The sequence below is a fragment of the Procambarus clarkii genome, chromosome 7 (assembly GCF_040958095.1).
Source record: "Procambarus clarkii isolate CNS0578487 chromosome 7, FALCON_Pclarkii_2.0, whole genome shotgun sequence".
Taxonomy (NCBI): Eukaryota; Metazoa; Arthropoda; class Malacostraca; order Decapoda; family Cambaridae; genus Procambarus; species Procambarus clarkii.
The window spans coordinates 49966705-49978952 of record NC_091156.1 but is presented as its reverse complement, the minus strand read 5'-3'; the positions used below and the strand labels follow the sequence as shown (position 1 = coordinate 49978952).

Genomic DNA, 12248 nt, shown 5'->3' with positions numbered 1-12248 from the left:
CGGCTGACACCAGAACCATCTTCCAGTAAGTCGTGGTACAGTTACGGCGTCTGGTATGTACAAGACGCCTTAATCCACTTGACCATCACGACCGGACATCTGGGGTGTGAGTTTTCAGTTGCATATTGTCCTGGGGACCATTCAGGCTTGTTCGCATTTGTGTTCCTCACGTGTGCCCCAAAGAATGAGGTGATTTGGTAAAATGCTATGCCCAAGATTACTATCCGAGTGCCGGCGGTGGGGTGGTTCAAATAGCCTCGGCTATCACCTCATTTTGTCCGGTCGTGATGGTCAAGTGGATTAAGGCGTCTTGTACATACCAGTTGCGTTGCTTCTGGGAGTATGGGTTCGAGTCACTTCTGGGGTGTGAGTTTTCAGTTGCATATTGTCCTGGGGACCATTCAGGCTTGTTCGCATTTGTGTTCCTCACGTGTGCCCCAAAGAATGAGGTGATTTGGTAAAATGCTATGCCCAAGATTACTATCCGAGTGCCGGTGGTGGGGTGGTTCAAATAGCCTCGGCTATCACCTCATTTTGTCCGGTCGTGATGGTCAAGTGGATTAAGGCGTCTTGTACATACCAGTTGCGTTGCTTCTGGGAGTATGGGTTCGAGTCACTTCTGGGGTGTGAGTTTTCAGTTGCATATTGTCCTGGGGACCATTCAGGCTTGTTCGCATTTGTGTTCCTCACGTGTGCCCCAAAGAATGAGGTGATTTGGTAAAATGCTATGCCCAAGATTACTATCCGAGTGCCGGCGGTGGGGTGGTTCAAATAGCCTCGGCTATCACCTCATTTTGTCCGGTCGTGATGGTCAAGTGGATTAAGGCGTCTTGTACATACCAGTTGCGTTGCTTCTGGGAGTATGGGTTCGAGTCACTTCTGGGGTGTGAGTTTTCAGTTGCATATTGTCCTGGGGACCATTCAGGCTTGTTCGCATTTGTGTTCCTCACGTGTGCCCCAAAGAATGAGGTGATTTGGTAAAATGCTATGCCCAAGATTACTATCTGAGTGCCGGCGGTGGGGTGGTTCAAATAGCCTCGGCTATCACCTCATTTTGTCCGGTCGTGATGGTCAAGTGGATTAAGGCGTCTTGTACATACCAGTTGCGTTGCTTCTGGGAGTATGGGTTCGAGTCACTTCTGGGGTGTGAGTTTTCAGTTGCATATTGTCCTGGGGACCATTCAGGCTTGTTCGCATATATATATATATATATATATATATATATATATATATATATATATATATATATATATATATATATATATATATATAAATGCAGTCTGATCGTCAGAAAGGCTCCACAGGACGGGAGACATCTCCCGCCAACACATCACAAGGCGCAGTGTGGTCACAATGCGACCCAAACGTCTTAAGGTCAGAGATACTCCACTTGACGGTCATGCTATCGGAAGAAGCAATACTCTAAAGGTCCAGAAGGACGTAACTGGCCTCAAACCCGCTGACATTAGTCAGGAAGGTGAAGATATCGTGCTCTACTTTTCATGTGAAGAGGAGCTAGAAAAACTCCTCACTAACGATGCCTTTCTTCGCAAAGAACACTACCTACATCCTCACTTCCCACGTCAGTTCCTGGCCGGAAGAACTGTTTTTACCAGCAGGACCAGCCGGTGGATCACTGAGCGACCTCAACATCATATCATAAACATTATCGAGAACGAAAATCCAAACCTGTCGGTATTCAACCTGGAGTTCTGCAACATCGACAAAACATCAATGAAGATTACATTCACCACCATAGCTGCGGCCACCCAGGCTGCCACACAAGGATTCTACTGTTTCGGTCTAAAAATACCGCCCCACCAAATAAAAAAGGAACGATACCATGAGATCCAGCAGTGCTTTAAGTGCTACGAGCTCTCCCACCCGACCAACAAGTGTCAGCACCATGTGCAGAGGTGCAGCCTGTGCGCACTGGACCATCACTACTCCATATGCAAGGCAACAGTCCATCACTGCTTGCTCTGTGAATAGGCAATCACCCCACAATTTCCTACCGCTGCCTCCGCAGACAGGAAATCATCAAGGCCCAGGTTGAAGCCAAGAGAAACAACCCTTCTACCTCCTCGACCAGAGCCCCAAGCGTTCAACCCACCACCTTAGCTCTCACTAGTCGACCAGAGGACTTTCTAGTCTTTCTAGTCTGTGGCCCCTCCCAGCAGGCGATACAGCCTTCTCATTGGGGACCCAAGGTCCCTCAGGCTCCTTCACAGCCCCCTGCATCACGTGCAGGCATTATCCCTGGTCTTCTTAAACTAGCGGAAAGGCTTGCAGGACCAGACAACCAACGCTTTGTCAGTGAACTATACGCATTATACATAGACAATGGCCTGGCACCCATCATAGCCACTAGCGTAAATCTCACTGCCTCCTCTACCACTCCGGAGACTACCACCAGGACGACCAGGTGGTCAACTTCAACACCGACTCCAGAACCACCCATGACCCGGGCGACACGAACAGAGGTAATTCCTTCTCCAGCTCCCAACACGCCTACCATCACTATCTCAGCAGCCGCGCTAGCAGACGTGCTGTCTACAAACGATAACAGCACCACCAGCGCTCCTGAAATAGCTACAACCACCAATCAACGACACCTAAACCTACCTAAGGCTGCGAGACGAAAGACAAAAACACCCACTACGGAGGTTACGGACTCCTCAGATGAGGAAATCATAGTAAGAGCTCCACCGCCGCATCACAAAAACGACACCTACACGGTTCAAGACTTCCTCATGGAAGCCACGTCACCAAACTCTAATGACAGCACTGCTCAGCCAAAGTCGCAGGCAAAGAAAAAACGGAAAACCTGGAGGTGTTCACTAACCCCACCAGCTCCATAACTGGTATAGCCAGCCCTCCAGGCTGAAAACCATCATGAAGACCCCCATCCATCTAGTATCAGCGACTGATACAGATAATGGCTCGAAAGAGCCTCCAATTACGGGCTCACCATAGCCCGTGCTACATGGACACTTCGTCCTGAGTAGCTAAATCTTTAACAACAACAACAACAACAACATATAAATGCTCACTGCATCCATGGTTCCTGCCCGCCATCTTTGGAGCTGGAGGAGCTGTTCAACTTGTGACAAGCAGCCTTGCACCCTGCATGTAATCAATATTGTAACTTTTTTTGTGTAATGACATTTTCAAATAAAGTTAGATAAATATAAACACATACCAAAAGAATAGGGGTGGTAGGAGAAGAAAATATCAAAGTGTTCAGTGAGGATCCACAAGGTCTTCTCTGAGTACTCTTTATTTTCTTCTCCAAGGCTATGGGTCCCTACACTTGCACCAGAGGTGGTACCCCTTCTAGGTTACGAATATATATATATATATATATATATATATATATATATATATATATATATATATATATATATATATATATATATATATATATATATATATATATATTTGATGGTTACAAGATATACATGGGTTGATACAAAAATAATAATGCAAAAAGGTGCTTAAAGGTTATGGATCTCTTGAAGAACACAACAATGGGAAACATTGATGAATGTCACAGACGGGTTCGATCATTGTTGCAAGTCAAACACTTCTTCGAATTCCTCTGAAGTTGGACTAGTGCCCAAGACGCAACAGGCATTTCCCCTTTGAATCGCAACACTGAGGCGCTGGAACAAGAAACTTTTTGCTCTCTGGTCTTTTGTAGCGCTGATCAATTTGTCCCCCAATTCCTTCAGGAACTTCAATGCACATTTTCCCCACGAACCGAGGGTCTCCGAGCCGATCGGAACAAAGCTGTAGCAGTGTGCTAGACCTCTGTATTTAATAATTTTCTGCGATTCCCTGAAAGAAGCAGCACCACCGCTTTCACGTGTGCTGTAGTGGAGGTAGGTACTGCCCAATATATATATATATAGATATATATATTATTAAATATGACCGAAAAAGTAAGATTAATAATTCTAACACGAATTTTCTCAATCTTTCGTACATTACGCTTCACTGTTGGAGGTAAATAAAAAATCACTTCTCCAAAATTCATTTTTATTTCTAGTCTGACGCGACACGGGCGCGTTTCGTAAAACTTATTACATTTTCAAAGACTTCACAAATACACAACTGATTAGAACTTACGTCTCTCTGATATTATATCTACATTTGAGTGAGGTGGGAAGGGTGATGTGGCATTAACACAAGACAGAACAGGAGGGGATATTAATAGGGTATTAAAAGTATCAACACAAGACAGAACAGAAACAATGGGTATTGAATAGAAGTGTTTGTAGAAAGCCTATTGGTTCATATTTCTTGATGCTTCTATATTGGAGCGGAGTCTTGAGGTGGGTAGAATATAGTTGTGCAATAATTGGCTGTTGATTGCTGGTGTTGACTTCTTGATGTGTAGTACCTCGCAAACGTCAAGCCGCCTGCTATCGCTGTATCTATCGATGATTTCTGTGTTGTTTACTAGGATTTCTCTGGCGATGGTTTGGTTATGGGAAGAGATTATATGTTCCTTAATGGAGCCCTGTTGCTTATGCATCGTTAAACGCCTAGAAAGAGATGTTGTTGTCTTGCCTATATACTGGGTTTTTTGGAGCTTACAGTCCCCAAGTGGGCATTTGAAGGCATAGACGACGTTAGTCTCTTTTAAAGCGTTCTGTTTTGTGTCTGGAGAGTTTCTCATGAGTAGGCTGGCCGTTTTTCTGGTTTTATAGTAAATCGTCAGTTGTATCCTCTGATTTTTGTCTGTAGGGATAACGTTTCTATTAACAATATCTTTCAGGACCCTTTCCTCCGTTTTATGAGCTGTGGAAAAAAAGTTCCTGTAAAATAGTCTAATAGGGGGTATAGGTGTTGTGTTAGTTGTCTCTTCAGAGGTTGCATGGCTTTTCACTTTCCTTCTTATGATGTCTTCGATGAAACCATTGGAGAAGCCGTTATTGACGAGGACCTGCCTTACCCTACAGAGTTCTTCGTCGACTTGCTTCCATTCTGAGCTGTGGCTGAGAGCACGGTCGACGTATGCGTTAACAACACTCCTCTTGTACCTGTCGGGGCAGTCGCTGTTGGCATTTAGGCACATTCCTATGTTTGTCTCCTTAGTGTAGACTGCAGTGTGGAAACCTCCGCCCTTTTCCATGACTGTTACATCTAGAAAAGGCAGCTTCCCATCCTTTTCCGTCTCATAAGTGAAACGCAGCACGGAACTCTGCTCAAATGCCTCCTTCAGCTCCTGCAGATGTCTGACATCAGGTACCTGTGTAAAAATGTCGTCAACATACCTGCAGTATATGGCCGGTTTCAAGTTCATGTCGACTAAGACTTTTTGCTCGATGGTACCCATGTAGAAGTTTGCAAACAGGACACCTAGGGGAGAACCCATGGCGACCCCATCTACTTGCTTATACATGCGCCCATCCGGGCTCAAGAAGGGTGCCTCTTTAGTACAAGCTTGGAGTAGTTTCCTCAGAATACTTTCTGGCATGTCAAGAGGAGTACAGGCTGGATCACGATACACTCTGTCGGCTATCATTCCGATTGTCTCGTCCACAGGTACGTTGGTAAACAGCGATTCTACGTCCAACGAGGCTCTTATCCCTGTGGCCCGTGTGCCCCGCAGTAAGTCCACAAATTCCTTTGGAGACTTCAGGCTGAAGGCGCAAGGAACATAAGGAGTCAGCAGGGCGTTGAGTCGCTTCGCCAGTCTGTACGCGGGTGTGGGTATCTGGCTAATGATTGGCCGAAGTGGGTTTCCAGGCTTGTGCGTCTTGACATTTCCATACGCATATCCAGGTTTATATTCCCCAATGATCTTTGGCAGGTGGAGTCCGGATTTCTTGGCGTTCACAGTTTCGATCAGTTTGTTGACCTTTGCTTTTAATTCGGCTGTAGTGTCCTTCGTTACCCTTTGGAACTTAGTTTGGTCAGAGAGTATGATGTTCATTTTCGCCAGATATTCGTCTTTTTTAAGAATGACATATATTGGCGACTTGTCACCTCTCCTGACAACTATCTCCTTGTTCTCACGAAGGCTTTTAGCTGCCGCTTTAAGCTCGGGGGACAGTATGGTGCTTCTGTAGTTGCCTCGATTCTTTCCTCCTGCAATAAGTTCTGCTTGTAAGGTATCTTTGGTAGTGACCTTCTTTTGTGTCTCGAGGTCGAATATGTCGTCCAACAGAATTTCCAACTCTACTTTCCGGGCCATTTCACTCGGTCTGGACATAACATGACAGTTTATGCCCAGATTTAGGAGAGTGACTTGGTCCCTAGTAAACAACACAGAAATCATCGATAGATACAGCGATAGCAGGCGGCTTGACGTTTGCGAGGCACTACACATCAAGAAGTCAACACCAGCAATCAACAGCCAATTATTGCACAACTATATTCTACCCACCTCAAGACTCCGCTCCAATATAGAAGCATCAAGAAATATGAACCAATAGGCTTTCTACAAACACTTCTATTCAATACCCATTGTTTCTGTTCTGTCTTGTGTTGATACTTTTAATACCCTATTAATATCCCCTCCTGTTCTGTCTTGTGTTAATGCCACATCACCCTTCCCACCTCACTCAAATGTAGATATAATATCAGAGAGACGTAAGTTCTAATCAGTTGTGTATTTGTGAAGTCTTTGAAAATGTAATAAGTTTTACGAAACGCGCCCGTGTCGCGTCAGACTAGAAATAAAAATGAATTTTGGAGAAGTGATTTTTGATTTACCTCCAACAGTGAAGCGTAATGTACGAAAGATTGAGAAAATTAGTGTTAAAATTATTAATCTTACTTTTTCGGTCATATTTAATAATATATGTCTACAGGAAAGACTGCTACCAAAATATACTAATATATATATATATATATATATATATATATATATATATATATATATATATATATATATATATATATATGTCGTACCTAATAGCCAGAACGCACTTCTCAGCCTACTATTCAAGGCCCGATTTGCCTAATAAGCCAAGTTTTCACGAATTAATGTTTTTTCGTCTACCTAACCTACCTAACCTAACCTAACCTAGCTTTTTTTGGCTACCTAACCTAACCTTACCTATAAATATAGGTTAGGTTAGGTTAGGTAGGGTTGGTTAGGTTTGGTCATATATCTACGTTAATTTTAACTCCAATAAAAAAAAATTGACCTCATACATAGAGAAAAGGGTTGCTTTATCATTTCATAAGAAAAAAATTATAGTAAATATATTAATTCAGGAAAACTTGGCTTATTAGGCAAATCGGGCCTTGAATAGTAGGCTGAGAAGTGAGTTCTGGCTACTAGGTACGACATATATATATATATATATATATATATATATATATATATATATATATATATATATGTCGTACCTAGTAGCCAGAACGCACTTCTCAGCCTACTATGCAAGGCCCGATTTGCCTAATAAGCCAAGTTTTCTTGAATTAATTGTTTTTCGACTACCTAACCTACCTAACCTAACCTAACCTAACTTTTTCGGCTACCTAACCAAACCTAACCTATAAAGATAGGTTAGGTTAGGTTAGGTAGGGTTGGTTAGGTTCGGTCATATATCTACTTTAATTTTAACTCCAATAAAAAAAATTGACCTCATACATAATGAAATGGGTAGCTTTATCATTTCATAAGAAAAAAAATAGAAAAAATATATTAATTCAGGAAAACTTGGCTTATTAGGCAAATCGGGCCTTGAATAGTAGGCCAAAAAGTGAGTTCTGGCTACTAGGTACGACATATATATATATATATATATATATATATATATATATATATATATATATATATATATATATATATATATATATATATATATATATATATATATATATATGTCGTACCTAATAGCCAGAACGCACTTCTCAGCCTACTATGCAAGGCCCGATTTGCCTAATAAGCCAAGTTTTCATGAATTAATTGTTTTTCGACTTCCTATCCTACCTAACCTAACCTAACCTAACTTTTTCGGCTACCTACCCCAACCTAACCTATAAAGATAGGTTAGGTTAGGTGGGGTTGGTTAGGTTCGGTCATATATCTACGTTAATTTTAACTCCAATAAAAAAAATTGACCTCATACACAATGAAATGAGTAGCTTTATCATTTCATAAGAAAAAAATTAGTGAAAATATATTTATTCAGGAAAACTTGGCTTATTAGGCAAATCGAGCCTCGCATAGTAGGCCGAGAAGTGCGTTCTGGCTACTAGGTACGACATATGTATATATATATATATATATATATATATATATATATATATATATATATATATATATATATATATATATATATATATATATATATATATATATATATATATATGTCGTACCTAGTAGCCAGAACGCACTTCTCAGCCTACCATGCAAGGCCCGATTTGCTTAATAAGCCAAGTTTTCAAGAATTAATTGTTTTTCGACTACCTAACCTACCTAACCTAACCTAACCTAACTTTTTCGGCTACCTAACTTAACCTAACCTATAAAGAGAGGTTAGGTTAGGTTAGGTAGGGTTGGTTAGGTTCGGTCATATATCTACGTTAATTTTAACTCCAGTAAAACAAAATTTGACCTCATACATAATGAAATGGGTAGGTTTATCATTTCATAAGAAATAAATTAGAGAAAATGTATTAGTTCCGGAAAACTTGGCATATTAGGCAAATCGGGCCTTGCATAGTAGGCTGAGAAGTGAGTTCTGGCTAATAGGTACGACATATATATATATATATATATATATATATATATATATATATATATATATATATATATATATATATATATATATATATATATATATATATATATATATATATATATATATATATATATATATGTCGTACCTAATAGCCAGAACGCACTTCTCAGCCTACTATTCAAGGCCCGATTTGCCTAATAAGCCAAGTTTTCATGAATTAATGTTTTTTCGTCTACCTAACCTACCTAACCTAACCTAACCTAGCTTTTTTTGGCTACCTAACCTAACCTTACCTATAAATATAGGTTAGGTTAGGTTAGGTAGGGTTGGTTAGGTTTGGTCATATATCTACGTTAATTTTAACTCCAATAAAAAAAAATTGACCTCATACATAGAGAAATGGGTTGCTATATCATTTCATAAGAAAAAAATTATAGTAAATATATTAATTCAGGAAAACTTGGCTTATTAGGCAAATCGGGCCTTGAATAGTAGGCTGAGAAGTGAGTTCTGGCTATTAGGTACGACATATATATATATAATGATTATTCATATATATATATATATATATATATATATATATATATATATATATATATATATATATATATATATATATATATATATATATATATATATATATATATATATATATATATATATATATATATATACATTAGTATATTTTGGTAGCAGTCTTTCCTGTAGACATATATTATTAAATATGACCGAAAAAGTAAGATTAATAATTCTAACACGAATTTTCCCAATCTTTCGTACATTACGCTTCACTGTTGGAGGTAAATCAAAAATCACTTCTCCAAAATTCATTTTTATTTTTAGTCTGACGCGACACGGGCGCGTTTCGTAAAACTTATTACATTTTCAAAGACTTCACAAATACACAACTGATTAGAACTTGCGTTTCCCTGATTTTATATCTACATTTGAGTGAGGTGGGAAGGGTGATGTGGCATTACATTTGAGTGAGGTGGGAAGGGTGATGTGGCATTAACACAAGACAGAACACTAGGGGATATTAATAGGGTATTAAAAGTATCAACACAAGACAGAACAGAAACAATGGGTATTGAATAGAAGTGTTTGTAGAAAGCCTATTGGTCCATATTTCTTGATGCTTCTATATTGGAGCGGAGTCTTGAGGTGGGTAGAATATAGTTGTGCAATAATTGGCTGTTGATTGCTGGTGTTGACTTCTTGATGTGTAGTGCCTCGCAAACGTCAAGCCGTCTGCTATCGCTGTATCTATCGATGATTTCTGTGTTGTTTACTAGGATTTCTCTGGCGATGGTTTGGTTATGGGAAGAGATTATATGTTCCTTAATGGAGCCCTGTTGTTTATGCATCGTTAAACGCCTAGAAAGAGATGTTGTTGTCTTGCCTATATACTGGGTTTTTTGGAGCTTACAGTCCCCAAGTGGGCATTTGAAGGCATAGACGACGTTAGTCTCTTTTAAAGCGTTCTGTTTTGTGTCTGGAGAGTTTCTCATGAGTAGGCTGGCCGTTTTTCTGGTTTTATAGTAAATCGTCAGTTGTATCCTCTGATTTTTGTCTGTAGGGATAACGTTTCTATTAACAATATCTTTCAGGACCCTTTCCTCTGTTTTATGAGCTGTGGAAAAGAAGTTCCTGTAAAATAGTCTAATAGGGGGTATAGGTGTTGTGTTAGTTGTCTCTTCGGAGGTTGCATGGCTTTTCACTTTCCTTCTTATGATGTCTTCGATGAAACCATTGGAGAAGCCGTTATTGACTAGGACCTGCCTTACCCTACAGAGTTCTTCGTCGACTTGCTTCCATTCTGAGCTGTGGCTGAGAGCACGGTCGACGTATGCGTTAACAACACTCCTCTTGTACCTGTCAGGGCAGTCGCTGTTGGCATTTAGGCACATTCCTATGTTTGTTTCCTTTGTGTAGACTGCAGTGTGGAAACCTCCGCCCTTTTCCATGACTGTTACATCTAGAAAAGGCAGCTTCCCATCCTTTTCCGTCTCGTAAGTGAAACGCAGCACGGAACTCTGCTCAAATGCCTCCACAGCTCATAAAACAGCTTCTTTTCCACAGCTCATAAAACAGAGGAAAGGGTCCTGAAAGATATTGTTAATAGAAACGTTATCCCTACAGACAAAAATCAGAGGATACAACTGACGATTTACTATAAAACCAGAAAAACGGCCAGCCTACTCATGAGAAACTCTCCAGACACAAAGCAGAACGCTTTAAAAGAGAACAACGTCGTCTATGCCTTCAAATGCCCACTTGGGGACTGTAAGCTCCAAAAAACCCAGTATATAGGCAAGACAACAACATCTCTTTCTAGGCGTTTAACGATGCATAAACAACAGGGCTCCATTAAGGAACATATAATCTCTTCCCATAACCAAACCATCGCCAGAGAAATCCTAGTAAACAACACAGAAATCATCGATAGATACAGCGATAGCAGACGGCTTGACGTTTGCGAGGCACTACACATCAAGAAGTCAACACCAGCAATCAACAGCCAATTATTGCACAACTATATTCTACCCACCTCAAGACTCCGCTCCAATATAGAAGCATCAAGAAATATGGACCAATAGGCTTTCTACAAACACTTCTATTCAATACCCATTGTTTCTGTTCTTTCTTGTGTTGATACTTTTAATACCCTATTAATATCCCCTAGTGTTCTTTCTTGTGTTAATGCCACATCACCCTTCCCACCTCACTCAAATGTAATGCTACATCACCCTTCCCAACTCACTCAAATGTAGATATAAAATCAGGGAAACGCAAGTTCTAATCAGTTGTGTATTTGTGAAGTCTTTGAAAATGTAATAAGTTTTACGAAACGCGCCCGTGTCGCGTCAGACTAAAAATAAAAATGAATTTTGGAGAAGTGATTTTTGATTTACCTCCAACAGTGAAGCGTAATGTACGAAAGATTGGGAAAATTCGTGTTAGAATTATTAATCTTCCTTTTTCGGTCATATTTAATAATATATATATATATATATATATATATATATATATATATATATATATATATATATATATATATATATATATATATATATATATATATATATATATATATATATATATATGTCGTACCTAGTAGCCAGAACGCACTTCTCAGCCTACTATGTAAGGCCCGATTTGCCTAATAAGCCAAGTTTTCATGAATTATTGTTTTTTCGACTACCTAACCTACCTAACCTAACTAAACCAAACTTTTTCGGCTACCTAACCTAACCTAACCTATAAAGATAGGTTAGGTTAGGTTAGGTAGGGTTGGTTAGGTTCGGTCATATATCTACGTTAATTCTAACTCCAATAAAAAAAATTGACCTCATACATAATGAAATGGGTAGCTTTATCATTTCATAAAAAAAAATTAGAGAAAATATATTCATTCAGGAAAACTTTGCCTATTAGGCAAATCGGGCCTTGCATAGTAGGCTGAGAAGTGCGTTCTGGCTACTAGGTACGACATATATATATATATATATATATATATATATATATATATATATATAT

At 39.6% G+C, this 12248-nt stretch overlaps 1 protein-coding gene across 1 annotated transcript in view; it reads left to right on the top strand.

Moving 5' to 3' along the window:
* The window catches only part of LOC138358222 (digestive cysteine proteinase 1-like), a 161710-nt gene that overhangs the window by 20767 nt on the left and 128695 nt on the right, over positions 1-12248 (top strand). Inside the window, exon 5 of the mRNA XM_069315806.1 lies at positions 2683-2807. Coding sequence (XP_069171907.1) covers positions 2683-2807 — 125 coding nt within the window. The remainder of the gene's footprint in view (positions 1-2682; positions 2808-12248) is intronic.